Source organism: Antechinus flavipes, chromosome 2 (assembly GCF_016432865.1).
Source record: "Antechinus flavipes isolate AdamAnt ecotype Samford, QLD, Australia chromosome 2, AdamAnt_v2, whole genome shotgun sequence".
NCBI classification, from domain to species: domain Eukaryota; kingdom Metazoa; phylum Chordata; class Mammalia; order Dasyuromorphia; family Dasyuridae; genus Antechinus; species Antechinus flavipes.
The window spans coordinates 345,697,562-345,715,673 of NC_067399.1; the positions used below are offsets into that span (position 1 = coordinate 345,697,562).

The 18,112-nt window shown below is 35.8% G+C and overlaps 1 protein-coding gene across 6 annotated transcripts in view; it reads left to right on the top strand.

Annotated features, from left to right (window-relative positions):
• The window catches only part of BRMS1L (BRMS1 like transcriptional repressor), a 131,626-nt gene that overhangs the window by 28,141 nt on the left and 85,373 nt on the right, over positions 1-18,112 (top strand). For 2 of the 6 annotated variants that reach the window (XM_051977975.1, XM_051977976.1), the window contains exon 2: positions 10,370-10,460. In XM_051977975.1, coding sequence (XP_051833935.1) covers positions 10,370-10,460 — 91 coding nt within the window. Of the gene's footprint in view, positions 1-7,688; positions 7,792-7,957; positions 8,278-10,369; positions 10,461-18,112 lie in introns of all 6 variants that reach the window. The other 4 variants (XM_051977980.1, XM_051977978.1, XM_051977979.1 and 1 more) reach the window with 4 other exon arrangements.

Consider the following 18,112-nt stretch of genomic DNA (forward strand, 5'->3'; position numbering starts at 1 on the left):
CCAGAGGAGAGTTCCTCAGAGTTCACCCCTATGGCTTCCTCTCTATAGTCAGGGAGGATAGTTTCAGCATTCAGCCCTGCCAGTATGACTAAAAATAGTTTGTTTCTTCATCTGAAAATTGTATATTCATATCCTTTGACCATTTATCAATTGGAGAATGGCTTGAATTCTTATAAATTTGAGTCAGTTCTTTATATAATTTAGAAATGAGACCTTTTATAAAATATATGTAAATATGAATTCAAAAATGTTTTCCCAATTTATTGCTTCCCTTCTAATCTTGTCTGCATTAATTAAATGAATTTTTTATACTATGAAATCAGTGATATCCTATCAACTGTTTTTAATAAAAACCAAACTGTTTTTAATAAAAAAAATAAAAAAATACATACTTTTTTTTGGTAAGAAGCCTTAAAGGATCTAATTACCGTTGTGTTATTCTGGCTAATTTTATTGTATTTACTGATGCAAATTGGACTGGAACTGACTTGAAATCTGTGGGTGAATGGAACCAAATAAACACAGCAGGCTAGAAATAGGATAGTCATGATATGTAATGTTCTTTTCTCTAAAATATAATGTTCTCTGGGAGCAAGTTTCTTGATGGGCTTCTGGAGGCAGCCTTAGTTTCTTTTCAGATCAGTAATCAATTTCTCAAATGCAGCCAGGAGTTAAAAGTCCAGTCCTTTATTGTCTCCTTCAAAATAGCCCAGTTAGCTTTTTTAGAAGCCTCTCTCTCAACTTGGTTCCAAGAGCTCTTGTTGCTAGTCCTTTTGCCTCTGCCAGCTTCAGCCTCCAGCTCTCTGAATCCTTCATTCTGCCCAATTGAATCCTGGCTTCTCAGTCTCCCAAAAGTCTGTAGTTGGCTTGTGGGAGCTCCTTATATATGATCTCTTAAAGGTGTGAACTGAAAGGTTGACTCCTCCTCCAGGAGTGGGATTATGGGAGCTGTGTCTTGTGAATCTCCTCCACTAAACTTGTGACTCTCCTGGACTTCTCTCTGACTTGTGAATCTTGTAGAATTCCAATGAGTACTAAATACATTAGCGAGCCAGAGAACTGCTAAGCACAATGCTAAAATTAGACAACCGACTTAGCATCTTGTAAGAATCCTAATAATGATACAAACAGAAGTTTAATTTCAGAGTGAGGAAAATATTTACAAATGGAAGATCTCAAGGTCTTGAGATACTGTTCCCATATTGTTTCAAGTTTTGGGGGTCATGTCTGTTTGTCTTAGAGTGGTGAACACCATTTAATAAAAAAAGCTGGAGAGCAAAACAAAAGTTTATTATACATTTTCATGAGAAGTGGGTGTCCCTCTAGTCGGGCAAGCAATCGAAAGGAGAAGGTACCTTTTGGGACAAGTTTTATACTTTAAAAAGTCCCTAAAGCAAATAGCCCTCTCACCACTGACCATCATCCTCATTGGCTGAGGGTCTTACATTCTAAATGCAGGAACTACTCAGGAAATTGAACTTTAGCCAATAAGTACATAGTTACCCATATTTGATTGAAATAGGGAGAAAATGATGTCATTGGAGGGTAGCAAGAAAGGGATTTGGGTATTGGCTTAAGGACTTTCAGGCCTACTCCAACTCTGAAGATGAAGCCATACTCGATTTTCACAATTTCTTGAGAGATCTCACTCCATCTCGTTCATGTCCATCCTGCAGGGGCAAAAAAACAGTTATGTGATGGAAACAGGAGTGTGATACCTGTCAGTGACAAAGGAGCAGGGATTGTGAATATGTGATGAATGATCTTGCAAAAATAGGGGGACCTAAGTTCACCTCAGTAAACCCTGGTGCTGGTCAAGCATTACGCATTACCAGAGGGTGATATTCTGAGTGCAAAGGATTATTGGTATGCCAAATTCAGGGCACAGCTTGCTTGGTGTACCTCTGTTCTGAGAAAAAGGTTATTTCCAAAATATGTTGACATTGGGAACAAAAAATTTATTTGACCTAACATCTTAAAACTCTTATTAAAATCTCTTAAAGGAGTAATTTTGCTTAATAGTATGAGACATGTCAAGCAAAATAAAATTCCTGTATTGATTATAACCAGAAATTATTGTAATACTCTAGATAAGAAGTAGGTTCCAGGATGCTGGAAATTTTTTTTCCCCTTTTACACACACACACACACACACACACACACACACACATATATATATTTAATAGCTTTTTATTGACAGAACATATGCATGGGTAATTTTTTAACATTGATCCTTGCAAAGCACTTCTGTTCCAACTTTTCCCCTCCTTCCCTCTACCCCCTCCCCTAGATGGCAGGCAGTCTCATACATGTTAAAGTATACCTTAAATACAATATATGTGTACGTAGTTATATAGTTCTCTTGTTGCACAAGAAAAATTGGATTTAGAAAGGTAAAAATAACCTAGGAAGAAAAACAAAAATGCATGTAGTTCATACTCGTTTCCCAGTGTTCTTTCGCTAGGTGTAGCTGGTTCTGTTCATCACTGATCAATTGGAACTGAATTGGATTCTTTCATTGCCGAAGATAGCCACTTCCATAAGAATTGATCGCCACTTCCATCAGAATTGATCCTCATTATAGTATTGTTGAAGTGTATAATGATCTCCTGGTTCTGCTCATTTCACTTAGCATAGGATATTTGAAATTTAAATGGATAAAATAGAATAAGAGCATGAAAAATTGTGAAAGAATTGACAAGATTTGCTAATTGCATAGGAAGTGAGGTTGGTGGGAGGAATAATCAAGGATGACTAGTAAGTATGATGATTTCAGTAGAAATAGGGAAGTCTTAGGTTTTTAAGAAAAGATAATGACTTAATGGCTTCTGTTTGGACTTTTTAAAGTTTGAGACATTATTGAGTCTTTAATGTAAAAGAATGTAGGCAGACTAGAAGAGGATTAAAAACAAGAACCTTGGAATGATACCTCTAGGTCAGGAGGGTATTCTAGAAAAGATGATTGAGGAACAATGAGACAGATGGGCTTGACCTGTCTCATTGTTCCTCAATCACCTTTTCGAGATAACCTCCTTTATTAGTTTAGTTCTATTTATTTAGTTTAGTATTGGGACTGAATAAAGCACTTGGAATTCATTAAATATTTAAGAAAAGGTTTTTTTTTTTTTTTTTTTTTTTTTTTTTTAGTTAGCTCTAACATAGCAAGAATATGCAACAAGAATCCAGTAACTGACACCTAACTTCTATAAATCTTTGTCACTATGGAAATGTGCCTGATAATCAGAATAGATTATATGGTTTTGAGATATCCACTAAATTAGAGAAGTGTAAATCCCACATAGCCAGAGGCCACCAGGAAGCTCTATTGGAGAAAGTACTTTTTGAAACCTGTCCTTCCTGGAATTATTCATATTGTCTTTTCTTAATATTTGGCGGGGGAGGGGGAGAGTCAGAGGAGGAAGATTGGTGCTTTCAATGCTTCAGGGTCCTAAGAATCTTCAAGAAGACCTTCCTCTATTTAAATGTTTTAAGGGCTTTTATTGAATAATTATCTTATCCTAGCATAGTATATATCAGGAAAAAAGAAAAAGAAAAAATACACTCCTTCCCTTCACCAAGAATCAACATAAAGAAAAAGAAGAAAGGAAAAAATGTGAAAGAAAACAAAAGCCAGAAACCCTTAAGCTTTTCTTTCTTCATTCAGATGGACCAAATTTTAGATTACAGTGATATGGGCTATGAGGTGGGTGATGCTAAATCTTTGTAATTCACAGTGGGTCTCTTAAGGGTGATGATAAGCTAGAGCAGTGGTACCAGGGATATTAGGGACATAGCACAGAATGATAACAGTTCCCGCACAGATCTCCTGATGTAAGAGGTGGTAACAGTGAGCAGAAACAACACCAGAACATCAGGACTACAGTGCAGCTGATACTTCTAGCACAGACAATTCTTCATATTACTAGGGTCATCTATAGTAAAATGATTGTGAGATTATAAGCCTCTTGCATGTAACTTCTCCTGGGATTGGAGATACTGAGGCTCTTTCAAACTGCTTCCCATTCAGTATTCCCTGATTCACCTACCAAAACTTTCCACTTCATGAGAGCCACAACAGAGGAGTGATATGAAATCTTCACTTGATGTGAAATCTTTCACAGGGGCTATATAAGAACTCCTCTTCTCTCTTATCTGAGGGCTCAGAATTACCACTAAATTATCTTGAGTATCCTCATTTTTCCCAAGGAAATATATATCCAACATTATTAGATAGTGAGTTTCATTTCCACTTTAAAAAAGCTGACTGCCTTTCAATAATACTATATCTTGGTTTCCCCAAACCATTCTGAGAAGGAACTATCTGAACTATCCCAGAGTAAAGATAGCCATGTCAGTTGGATTTGAGTTATTTGTCTAAGGTATATAGAGCCCTTTAAAGAAGGCAAAGACTTTGAAACGAAGGTTATTCTACCCTGGGGGAGAAACAGTCTGTTTCTCTATATAGAGCTAGATCCTGGAAATCACTAGACAAAATAACCCTTTCCCTTTGACTTGTCACAGACCCGGCTTTTGGGAAATTGGATATCTGACTTGGCTAGTCAGGTATCTTGATTATTTAGCAGAGACAACCTCTTGCCCCAAATGGGAGACTGCCATTGGCCATTTGGGGAACAGGTTAAGGACCACTCAAGTTAGATGGCTGTTTTGACTGATAATGACGAGGGAAGCCCCAAAATTCTCTCTGTCTTGAACTTTGGGGGAAAACTCCCTCAAAGAAGCTCTCCCCTGAGAGACCTGCCTCAGGGAATCAAGATAAAGTGGTTTCATTCTGTTATCCTGGTGGGACTAGTTGAGTCCAAGACCATTCCTACTTAGCCTGAGCTGGAGATTGAGCTGGAATTGAATTCAATTCCAAGATTCTCTATTCTGATTCCAGCTTATACTGTTCCCAATCCCTACCAAGAACTGTCCATAAAATAAGCTTCCTTCAGCTCAACTCCTTGAAGAGGAACTAACATGCCACGCCAAGGAACCTCTCTCTCCTCTTGGCACAGCTGCGATCCTCTGCCTGCTGAAATGACATTTCTCTTGCAGGGTTACTCTCTCTTTATCTCTCTTACCTATTTCCCTAACTAACAAGACCTTATTCACCTCTCTGTTGGGGTTTCTCTGCTGGAAACTTCTGCTAGATCTTTAATAATAAACTTCTTTTGCAAGTTTAATTTTTTGGGTTTGTAAATTCATTTATGAAGAACCTGTGCTGACCAGAAGAGTTCCCACAACTCCCTACTCTGTGCCGAACCTCATCATTTGGTTCCCTGACTGGGAATCAAGGGAAGCTGAACCTCATCAATAAGAGAACTCTAATTGTACAATAAAAGCCTTAATTGCATTTTTTAAGGGAAATTATATGGTCCTATGCCCAGCATAACATGGCATCATCACTCTGATCATATTGACAATGGCTACTCCTCAGCCTCTGTTGTTCTTGTATTGGCTCTAACCTATTTAGGGTAATATTCTATTGATGCCCCACAAACAATTGTACTGACAACTCCTCTATTGTTCTTAATTTTAAAATTGTCTAGTTCTTTGCTTTTCAGATTCCAAAACATATAACCCTCCCTTCCCCCTCATGTTTACTGCTCAGGAATGGACTTCTTTTCTGTCTCATACCTTAGGGCTTTTTCATATGCCAGCTATGCATTCTGGGACTCTGCTCACTTGCCAGGACCCTGCTATAGGCTAAATCCAATTGTGCATGCATCACTCTTAGTAGATAGAGTCATCAGTGAAATGGTGTTTTTCAGGAGTCAGGTCCTTTTTTTGAGGAATTGAGGGAGCTCTCATTTTGCAGGGAAGACAGAGTTATAGGGCATGAACTGGAGACCTCAGTTTATGACATAGTCACCTCTATTTATAAAGAACATTAACACTGAAGGGATGTAGGTAAACACAGTTTTGAATGTACTATTTTTGTTTAGCATCTTATATTATTCAATTCATAATGGGCAACCCCAAATAAAAGTAATTTCAACTTCAACCCTCCTCTCCCACCCCCCTCCCCCGCCCCCGTATCATTTCTTCCCTACCAGCTTTTCAAAGTAGGATAGTGAGTGGTCACTTTGGGGGAAATGGCAGCTACAGAAGCCTAACAATCTCTTATTGGGGCTACTCTTTGATACTTGTCAAATGCTCTACTCAGCCTGGTCATTATGGTTAAAAATCTTCAGAAACAAGGGCATTTCAGAGTCATAAGGACTTAAGAGAAGAAACTAGTGGACAACTTTCTTTAGATCTTCCAGGGCTGTAGCCATTGCTGGGCCCTACTTGAAAGAAACAGAGTTGGGATGATTTCTTAAATGAGATCCATTAGAATATTTAGATAATGTGGATTCTCTGAAACATGAAAAATCCAATAAGTCTCTGGGCTTCCTTCTTAATCTGAGAAGTATATGTCAGTAGATAATTCTGGACTGTCCCTGTTCTGGATTTTTTCCACCTACTCTGTCCCATAAAAGTTGACTGAATGGGCTGGACTCTGGACACTTTGGGGTTGAATTCTCCTTTGTCCCTTACATGGATCACTTATAGATCTAGGGTTTCTGTCACAATGGCCTCATTTGTAATGGTCAACAGCATATTTTCAGTGTAACTGTGTACACCATTGAGTTCAGAAAGGGAGGCATCTTTTTTCAGGTTGCTATACATCATACTGTGCTGCCATGAAGGAGAGCAGTAACCATATATATCACTCACCTTGGGACTAAGCTATCTGGTTTGTTACATTGATGAAATTAAGAACAAATATTAGGAACAAAAATGCCCTGATAGGCATGGCAATTTCTTTTAGCTCCCTTTAGTATAAGCTGCTAGGTGTCATCTAACTTCCTGGTAGCACTATAGGCATGCTGTATAAGGATAGCTAGTATAACAAAGTATTCCAGCTTCCGTCATGTCCAGAGTTAGAGAAGAAATAATCTTACATTCTCCTAAGACCTGTTCTTGTTTTGCATTGATTGCCCCAGATAGCTAAGAAACTCTAAAGATTATCTCATTCCCTTTGTGGTCTGCCCTTCTCACCCTTCCCCAAATGATTCAAATAAGATAGGACTTTCGAAGATTTGAAGGACACCTATTCAATTTTACTAGTACTCGTATAAGCTGAGTTTCTGGTGACAATTCCTTCATTTTCAGTTACCAGCTTCATTGACTGCTCCTTGGCCTTCATTGCACAGTGTTTAATAGCTAAGAACTCTGTCTCTAATTGTTAAACACACTGTTCTTTCTGTCTTATTACATCAATACATTTCTACTGCAGAATGGTCAACCAAGAAATGCTAGATTTGGTGCTTTCTTTACCCAGAAAGCCTTTTTAAGCACCCACTGAGTTAATCATTCTGTTCCATTGAGAGGTCTCCCCATATAATATTAGAAAGGTCTTGTATTTAGCTGTCCTTCAATCACCTTGCTCTCCAGCTTTGAAATGCCTTTCCTCTCAACTCTTTTAATATTATGTACTTTGCAGCAAGGGTATGCTGATACCAGCTCTTACCAGCTTCTGAGCTGATTATTAAATTTTCAGTGTGAATATCTTGGAAATTGGCAGAGCTACAAGTCAAGGTTTGATTTATTGTTTTGTTGATTGTTTAGGCTTAACGTGATGGAAAAAATGTTAATAATGTAGATTAAAAATAAGTCTGTTGCATGTACTTTTTTTTTTCCAGAGAACCTGTTGTTAAACATTTACCAGCATACCCATGCTTCAAGACCATCTCAACTCATCCTAATTACCAACAATATCAAATGTTAGGGCAGGCCCTGATGCAGGTACTCCGTTACTTATGTTTTGATGTTGGGACTAAATAAGGCACTCTTAAATCTTAGAAGTTAACAAAAGGAAGTTTACTTAACCTAACATAACAAGGGTATGTAATAAGGATTCAGTAGCAATTCTATAGAAGCAATTTTTTGACCTGGAAATGTATCTGTTCAGTAGGGCAATGTGTTTTGACTTGTGCAGTCTTCAGACATCCTGTAAATTAGAGCATCCTTGCTCCCAACGCGCCTCCATTTGGCTGGGAAATTTTTTGCTCCAGGTCAGTACAACCAAAGGCCCCTAGGAAATTTTGTCCAGAGTTTGGGCCATAACCAATCCCAAGTCAATTAAGTCCTGACTTTGTTGTTTATTTCTAACCTATGTTATGGGAGGGATTTAAGGAGAAAACTTTGGAAGATATTGGTGCTGCTGTTGTTGTTTGTCCTTTTTTCTAGAAGAAGACCATGACATCTGAGAGATGATGCCATGATACACAAGTGAGTTGGATTTCAGTCAATAGTATCACTTTCTCTTCCAGAATCCAAAAATAAGACATAGATCAGCATCACTGGAAATGGGCCTGGATGCAGTGGGAGACCTTGGCTTTTTTAAGCTAGCGTCTTTTTTTTTTTTTTTTTTTTTTTAATAGTATTATTTTCGAAATACACGCAAACATAATTTTCAACATTCACCTTGTGTTTGAAATTTTTCTTCTTCTCTCTCCTTTCTCCCACCCCCTTCCCAAGACAGCAAGCAATCTTATATAGGTTACACATGTGTAATTCTTCAAAACATATTTGTATATTTGTTATACAGTATAAAAAAAATTAGATTGAAAGGGGAAAAAAAACATGAAAAAAAAAATAACAAGCAAACAACAAAAAGGTGAAAATACTACACTGTGATCCACATTCAGTCTCCATAGTTTTCTCTCTGTATGTGGATGGCACTTTCCTTCACAAGTCTATTGGAATTGCCTTCAATCACCTCATTGTTGAAAAGATCCAAGTCCATCACAGTTAATTATATAATCTTGTTACTCTTGATTCTGCTTACTTCACTTAACATCAGTTCCAGGCTTTTCTGAAATTAACCTGCTCATTATTTCTTATAGGAAAGTAATATTCTATTACATTCCTATGTCACAACATATTCAGTCATTCCCCAACCAATCAATGAGAGCCAAAATGATTTGAGTTTAAGACATGGTCCTTAAGAAAGAAATGTAGTTGCTAATCCCAAGATATCTAAAAAAATCTAAAAAAAAATTTTTTTTTTTTATTCCTTTGGGCAGAACATCCACAAGTAAGGGACTTACATACTATACACATACTATATGTGCACAAAATGGAGAGAAAAAGAGAGACAAGAGAGAGATTCACATACATGCACACATACACATACAGAGAGAGAAAAAAAAAAAGATGGCCCAATTGCCAGTTCCAATTGGATCCCCACTGGAGCACCTCTACTCACAGAGGTGATTGTTTGTCTTTCATTCTATATTCTGCCTGATGTCATGGTCTCCAGAAACTGGAACTATCAAATAGGTGAATAATTAGAATTGAGTAGTGTCTTGGAAATCAAAGATGGAGAGAGTATCTAGAAGAAAAGTGGTGGTTAAAGCTTAAAAACAACAACCACAACAACCTGATGTGAGTGTCAAGGGAGCAGAGTAAAGATTAAGAAAAATAATTATTTATTTAGACATTAAGAGAAGATTAGTAACCTTGGAGGGAGCAGATGCTATTATGTGTTTTGGTTGGACTGCTAGAACTTTAAAGTGTGTGAGAACAAAGGTAAATATATACCTATTTAGTTTGATTATAAATGGGATGTGAGTCACCTGACCATAGTTTGAAGGAATGGTAAGGTCAAGTGAAAGTGGTTCTACCATTGTGGATGCTCTATTAATGTATATCAGAAGCCTTCTCTGCAGGAATTTGTTATCTTCAATAATAACTTTGTCCAAGTGAAATTTTTATTGGTTGACCAGGCTTGTCCTTGAATGATGCACATGTCTTTTGCAGTAATCTGGTTAATCTCCCTGCTACAAGTCTCTTTTTTGTTTCAATTCATTCTCTATTAAGCTGCCAAAGTAATTTCCTAAAGCAGAATTCTAGGGATGTTACTCATCCCTTCCTTCCTCCTTCCCTTTCCCCTGCAAAAAAATTCCATACCCCAAAACTCTCACTGAAATTTTCTCCCTTGTCTCCACCTCCTGACTTCCTTTCAGAAATGGCTCAAATCATACATTCACACATTCACATCATTCAGTTCTTCAGGAAAACTTTTGTTGTAAATATTGAGAGACTCATGCCACATTAAAGATTTATGAAGTTTGATATTTAAATCTCTTCCATATTAAAAATTCAAGATTAAAATTTATAGTATTAATTATTTTAGTACAGTACTTGTTTACTTTAAGACTATTTTAATACATATTTAACATATGTGAGGTCTCAACATTTAAACTCATGTGTAAGTTTTTAATCTGCTTTATAAATTTCAATAATATGCATTGTAACCACCTAATTAATTTTATGATATTTAGACTATAATTAGTAATGTTCATGCTTTTATTAACAGAAATGGATGATGAAGACTGTGAAAGAAGAAGAATGGAGTGCTTAGATGAAATGTCAAATCTTGAAAAACAGTTTACAGACCTCAAAGATCAGTAAGTAATGGATCTATAGAAGGTCATTTCTACTGAATCCATACACTAGCAAAAGTGTAATTATGATTATAGAATCCTAGATTTAGAACTGAAGAGAGAGACCTTATGATTACATTATTTGAATAAATTTTATTTTTACATATAGGACAGACTTTATGCTCTGAGAAGGGACTGCTAACATTTTTCTATTGGAGATCTCACTTAGGATTTGTAAAACAATGGGGCTCATATTTCAGTGTCATGTAATATGTTTTCATTTGGATTTTATTGATTAAAATATTTTTCTTGCATAACTGCCACTTTGTAGTTTATCCCAACCATCAAAAAAATCAGAAAAACAGATGGGAAACAAAGTAATTACAGTTCTAGTCTATTCTGTTCATCATTCCCTTTTTATCTTCCTGAAATTTTATCTTATTTTTATTTATTCCTTTGTTATTTTACATCAAATTATTTTCAAAATGTACTCTTTCCTTCTCTCTACCCAGGAATCATCTCTAATGCCATAATTGTTTTTGTTTTTGTTTTTTTAAAGAAAGAAAAATTATTCAACAAAACCAACAAACACATCAACTGAATCTGATAGTATTCTACAACTGTAGCCCTTACCTTTACTATAAGTACAGGGAAATGCATTTTCTAAGTTTTCTTCTTTGGTCATTCTTGGCTGTTAGAGTTTAATTAGATAATTAGAAAGATTCACTTCCCTTTATTGTTAGTATTCTTTCTGTGTATATCATTGTAATTATTGTATATATTGTTTTCTTGGTTGTGTTTCATACTGTGTCAGTTCACATACATTTTTTCCCAAGTGTCTCTAAATTCTTCCTGGTCATCATTTCTTCTGAGACAATAATATTCTATTACATTCATGTACCATAATTTGTTTAGCCATTTCCCCAATGGGCATCTATTTCCAGTTCTTTGCCACCACAAAAAGGGTTACCATGAGTATTTTGTGGCTGTGGATCCTTTCTGTCTTTGATGTTCTTGGGTCAAAAAATAGGGACATTTTGTTCACTTTTTTAGCAAAATTCTAAATTGTTTTCTAGGACCAATATATAGTTCCAATCAATAGTCCATTAATGTGTACTTCTAGTACCTATAGCATTGACTGTTTCCATCATTTTTAAGTTTTTACCACCTTCAGTAGTGTGAGTAGTGTAAATATTGTTTTGAGTTTCTTTTTTTTTAAAGGGTGTTTTTTTTTAAAATATTTTTTTTAATATTTCACTGAAGAGTTATTATCCCTTCCCCTCCCAGAGATCCTCCACATATCAAATAATATTTTTTGAAGAGAGGGGGGAAATCAGCACAACTGACCCATGTACAGTGTTTAAACTTGTGGACTTCTCATCTCCATGAAGGGTAGATTGGGGTCATCTCCTCTTTCTTCATTTGAGTCCTTTTTGGTAATTATAATTTTATTATGTTCACTTTTGATTTTTTTTGTGTGTGACTCAGAGGAAGTGATGGCATTTCCTGATTATCTTGAGTACAAGAGTACCTACAAAGAATGTGAGAGACTAGGGAGAAATAATAAATCATGATGGCTAATTGTCAAGGGAACTTTGTTTAGCTAAATCAACTGGAGCTATTCTCAGTTGAATATCATTCTGGTATGAAAAGTAAAAAAAAAAATTTGTTAACAATTTAATGGTTTTTTGAGTATCTCAGAGATACTGACCTGACTCATTCTGATCCCTGAATAATTAATGTAGTTTTGCAGAATTAGAACATAATGAGCTCTATGAAATGTAGGATAAGGAAAAAAGTCTTCATTCTTTTTTTGTTTGTTTGTTCATTTTGTTTTGTTTTGGTGATGCTTTTAGAAATGGTGGTTCCTTTATTGGGAGGCACTCCCTCCTCCTGGCAGATTAGAGAATAAGTTCTGCCTCTAATCATTCAGCAAAAAGAGTACAATATAAATATACTTTGTTTTCTTAGTGATTAAATATACCTTGAAGATAATTTCTGTAAGCTGTCTTCCAGCTTTGAAGGGCCATCCAACCTGGTAATTTAAGTTTCCTCCAAGTATTACTAGATATAGAGCTTCTCTTCAGAATTCAGTTTATCTTCAAAGCAACCTGGAGAAGCTGAGTTGTGGGGCTGAAAAAGGAATGTTCCCCTTATTAGAAAAAGACAAATTAAAAACTAATAGTGTCCAGTTCTTGCTGAGAATAGAAGTTTTTTTTTTTTCCACTGGTAATGGTAACTGATAATTTTCCCAATTACCTTGGGAAAGGCCTAAAAAAAAGGCCCCTCTTAGATTTGTGTAAACTGGTTTCCAATAACTTTTTGGAAATAATTGTACTGAATTAACACTCCTTAGACCTGTATATGAACATAAGTAACCACTTAAAGCTGACATGAGAGAATTTGATAGTGAGAATACAAACTAAGATATATCCCCTTTTTTAGGGATTATCTAGTAGCTATGCTAAAGTAACTTTTTTAGTTTAATTTTTTAAAAATTGGTATTTGAAAGACTAACTGCAGTTTGTTACAAGAATTTTGTTGTGATTCTTTGGTATTAATCATTGCAGGGAAAAGAGGGTAGTATTTAAAAAGACAATGACAGATTTTTGTTAGGAGCTCAAAGATATTTCTGGAATTGGGGATATGGACAGATATGCCAATTGCACCCCATTAGATGAACTAAGGATATATACCTTGAATGTCTCTCTCTCTCTTTTCTACTCTTACTCCCAGGATCTCAAAAACATTTTTCAAACTCAAGTAGAAAAGTCTGTTGCTTATACAACATGGGAAAGAGAGCACATGTACTGGCTTGTAAAAATATGGCCCTGTTTTCTTTGTTTGTTGCTCTCCATTTTTCCCCCAGGCTGGGAGAGCAGGGTCAGGCTCCAACAACACTAGCACAGGAAGGCTGTGACACAGCATACCCATAGCAGCCTTCTACATAGATAGTTGGCCTGCTTTAGTGGGTTGAGTCATGCCCTACTGGGGCCAGGACATTAGTGTTTAGGCCTGCCTCAAAATTCTGTCTAATTTTGCAAAAGCATTTAGACTCTAATAGTTGTCTTGCTTTGGCAAAGGTGGCGGTAGCTGACTTTGGCAAACAGAGCTGAGCGCCCTAATGGCAACTGACTCTAAGCCAGCAGATAGAGATAAGTATCTCAAATATTTCCTTTGGTAATAGTAACAATGCCTTTCTAGGGATGGTTTGGAGGACTAAAGAGTAGCATTGTTGGTAGGCAGTTTTCCCATCAGAAAGGGATATAAATGTCTGACTAGTTTCCTGCTTAATTTACACTACTTAATTTATACTCCAAGGTCCTGGAGAAAGAAGCAGTCCCTGAGAAGCAAAAATTTTATTTTCCTTCTCCTACTCAAGCTCCCAGGAGCACTAAGTGAGTGGCAATACAGGGCAGATTCTCCCTGACCTATGATGAGGATCATTGATTATATAGGAAATGTCATCTTTGCTATAGCCCAGATGTTCCTGAGGAGATAACCTACAAAAAATTGTCAATACCCATTGTATAAATCTGACTATTTAGAACTGAATATAAGGTCTTCCTGAGACTTTTCCCAATTGTTACTCCTTTATTTTGTTTTTTAATTATAGAACTGACTGTTCAGACCTGAGTCTCAGTCCTTATTGGGTCTCTTCCTTTATTTTTTTGTTTTAGTTTTCCTCTTCTTCCTTTAATGCTGCTTATATTAGGCTTCTTGAATTTTGGAGGTTAGGATAGACCAGTACCAGATCTAAAGTAATTTAAGTGGTGGAAGATCCTCTAGATGATATTAAAGACTATATCATCAAGGAATAGAATGTGGTAGGAACAATATTTTAATCCCTTTTCTTCATGAAGTTTAGGCTGGGGTCTCTGAGGTTTGGCTGATGCCAGCAAGAGAGCTTTGCTTAATTAGCTAAATCAATTCAAGGTTTCTTAATTTCTATTTTTATTGATCACTCTCTTGTCATGACAAAGTAGAATTCTTTGCTACTGTTGAATCACCCAAGAATATCTCATTTTGTTCTGATGTTGAACCTGAAGTACTAGGCTACTGGCCTGAGTCAAACCCAGTTCACAATGTAGCCAATGTGATATACAGACAATGTAATCATGGCAACTTCCTTTGGAGTTACAGTTAGAGTAAGGCAAGCATAACATCTGAGCAGTAAAGTGTCTAGGTAGTCTGAGACAAAGCCAATTTGGGGCCAAGCAATGCTGTACTAAGGTCTACCATTGCATAGTCATAGTAACTGGTAGGGACTTTTTAGTACTCAAGTAGTCAATGCCAAAGCCATAACATGACACAGAGCTAATGCAGTGTCCATGTAGCCCTGCCAGAAATCTAACAGGAAACAGGGCCATGACAATTAATGAGATCTTGTATAAGAGTCATGTAACTGGTGCTCTTGACAACATCTAGTTGGGGGCCTGTCAAAACTACTATAAAGGGTGGAGCCAACTCCCAGTTGATGATTGTGAAAAAAGTAAATAGAAACTAGTATGATGCCCTAACCTGGATCAAGTCTCCAGGAGACTGAGCCAAAAGTCAAGAATTCCTATACAATGCAGGGCACAGTCCTCATCATTTCGATATAGAGTGGCAAAGGCAACATCTGCTTGTCAGGGTAAACAGGATTAATCAGAGCTTCACCATTTCATCCAAGAATGCTAAATATGTCAGTATACAAGCACAAAGTCCCAATATAGGATTTGAGACTAATGATAGTAAATAGAAAACATTAAACAAACAATGGGCTGAGAGGAATCTGAGCAAACCCAGAAAAAGAGAATAATTCCAAAACAAGTTCAAGTAGAACCTCGGAGGAGGTATATATGTGTGTATATGTTTATGTGTGTATAGATATGTATACACATCATATGTGTAAGTACATATATGTATATGTGCATATATGAATGGAAAGAGCAAAAAAAAAAAAAGAAAGAGCACAGCAGAGAACAAAACAAAACCTACAAGGAAACAAAGAAAAAATGGATAATAATAAATACAGTGTCTTCTATTATTATATGTGCTTTTTGAAATGAAATTATATATTTGGAATCTTCCCTTATGTTTGCTGGGCACATGACAATTTTTTTTTTTTTCCCTTTTCTGTTTTTTTTTCTTCTTTTTTTCTTTTGTATTTAAGTTCCAAACAAATTTTTAAAAATAGAGAAGGAAAAAAGTTCTTGGAAGAAATAAAAAAAAGAAATAAGGGTTCCGGAGAAGAAAATTACAAAGAGAATAAATAGACCCAAAAAGGTAGAAAAACCATATGAAATTAGTAGATACCCTAAAAGTTAAGATGGAAGAATCAGAATTCAGTATGAGGCAACAAGAGTTAGGGGAAAAAAAAGAAAATGTAAGTTATCTCATATCAAAAACCAAGTGACCTGGAAAACAGGTTGAGGAGTGATTATATAATTCATTGGATAACTGCTAACTATGAGCAGGAAAAAAACTTGGACACTTTTTTCAAGGAATTTGAAAGGACTGCTTAGCTATATTAGAACCAAAAGTCATAATTAATATAGAAGGAATCCACTGGTGATCTGAAAAAAAACCCAAGTTCCCATTATAGCCAAAATTCACTTTCAAGTTCCACGAAAAAAAAATGCTGCAAACACTCAGAAATAAAGAGTTTAAGTACTAAGGCATTAGAATAAAAATTACATAGGAGTTTGAGGTATCTACTGCAAAGGAATGAAAATCTTGGGAATACGATACTCCAGAATGTTTACCAAAAAATAATTTACCCTACAAATCTGAATTTACTGTTTTTTTTTTTAATGGATCTTTAACAGAATCAATAATTTTAAAACATTTCTGATTAAAAAGTCAGAGCCAAGAAAAATCTTTGAAATGTGAAATCAAAAAAAATCAAGAAAGGTAAATATTTTTGAGCAATGATGGGCTTACATTTCAAGTGAGGGAGTGTAGATAAAACAAAAGAAAGACAAGCACAGGGCCTGAAGGAAACTTGTTTTAATGTTGTTAGTTTTAAGTAAGGAATGAAAATTCATAAGAAGTGGGATACATGAAGAATAAATGAGAAAGAAGAAGAAACTTGCTATTTTTCGTATGTGGATTTCATGAGAATAGGAATTTACAAATATGGAGACTTTTATCTGAACTGAAAAATGGAAAACTGTATAACAAATTGCTATAGAAATTCATTAATTTCCATAGGTAAATTGGCTGGGATGGGGTAGAGGGGAATAGGTTCAATAGGGAAGGATGGGGAATAGTCACAAGCAAAAAAACTTTAACTTCAATAGTAGAATTGCAAAAGGAGGATCAAAATGAGAGAAAGAATGCATAAGAACTAGGGAACAGTATCTGTTCAAGATGAAGAAAGAAAAGGCAGAAGAGTAGAATCAGTCCATTACAATTGAATATTATTGTGGGTCACATGGATTTTTTTTTTTTTTGGTCAGCCTCTTCATTGAAAAGGGCAAGAGAGGGGAAAAAGACAAAAAGAGGGGAAAATATCATATCTGTCAAGGTGATTGTGATGAATGCACAAATATAAGAGGAAGGTAACACAGTAGATTAGAAACCTAAATCCAGCACTATGTTGCTTATAAGAATTAAACTTGGAACATAGCAATTGGTACAGAGCTAAAATGTGTGGTTAGAATAAAATATATCATATCTCTAATGAATTAAAAAAGGAATGGGGTTGAATAGAATCGCTACATAAAAGAAGGGAACAGTAAAAATAGACATGATTGAAAGAAAAAAAAACCTCTTCATTATCTATAGATAATGATATCATAGTAACACTTAATATAGAAATACCAAATGGCCTGGCATTTAGGTAGATAAGGATAGAAGCTAGACCTCTGCTTTCACACAGAGGCATTGCTGGGTAAAGAAATGTTTTCTCTAGCAGGTGAGCTTCTTAACAGATGTAGTCTTTATTATTTTTTTCATTCTTTCTTTTGTTTTTAAACTAAAGCTTTTTATTTTTAAAATATATACATGGATAATTTTCAGTATTCACCCTTACAAAAGCTTGGGTTCTAAATTTTTTCCCTCCTTTCCCTATGCCCACCCCAGATGGCAAGTAATCCAATATATATTAAACATGTGCAATTCTTCTGTACATATTTCCACAAATATCACACTGCACAAGAAAAATAAAATCAAAAAGGAAAAAATGAGAAAGAAAACAAAATGCAAGCAAACAAAAAGAGTGAAAATACTATGTTGTGATCCACACTCAGTTTCCTTTCAGAACTTATATGTTTGAAAGATAAGGTAACTTAGTGGATAGAAAGCTGGCCTCCAAGCTAGAAAAATCTAAATTCAAATCTTGTTTCTTGACATATATTGATTGATTGACCCAGGACTAAAACATTTTATCTCTCAGTGCTTTAGCAACTCTAAATAATGAGGTGAAGTCTAGTTTTGGGGGTTCCTGGTTAGGAAACCAAAAATATGATGAGGTGAAGTCTAGTTTTGGGGTTCCTGGTATGGGAACCAAAACTATGATGAGGTTTAGGTTTTTGGGTTCCCATTTGTAGGGAACCAAATGATAAGGTCTAGATTTAGGGAACCAAAATGAGATTAGGGTTTCTGTTAGTCAGGGACTTAAATGATAAGATCTAGTGGCAGGTTCGGGGTTTAGGGAACCAGAGAGGTTTGGCTTCCCTGCATCTCCTTGG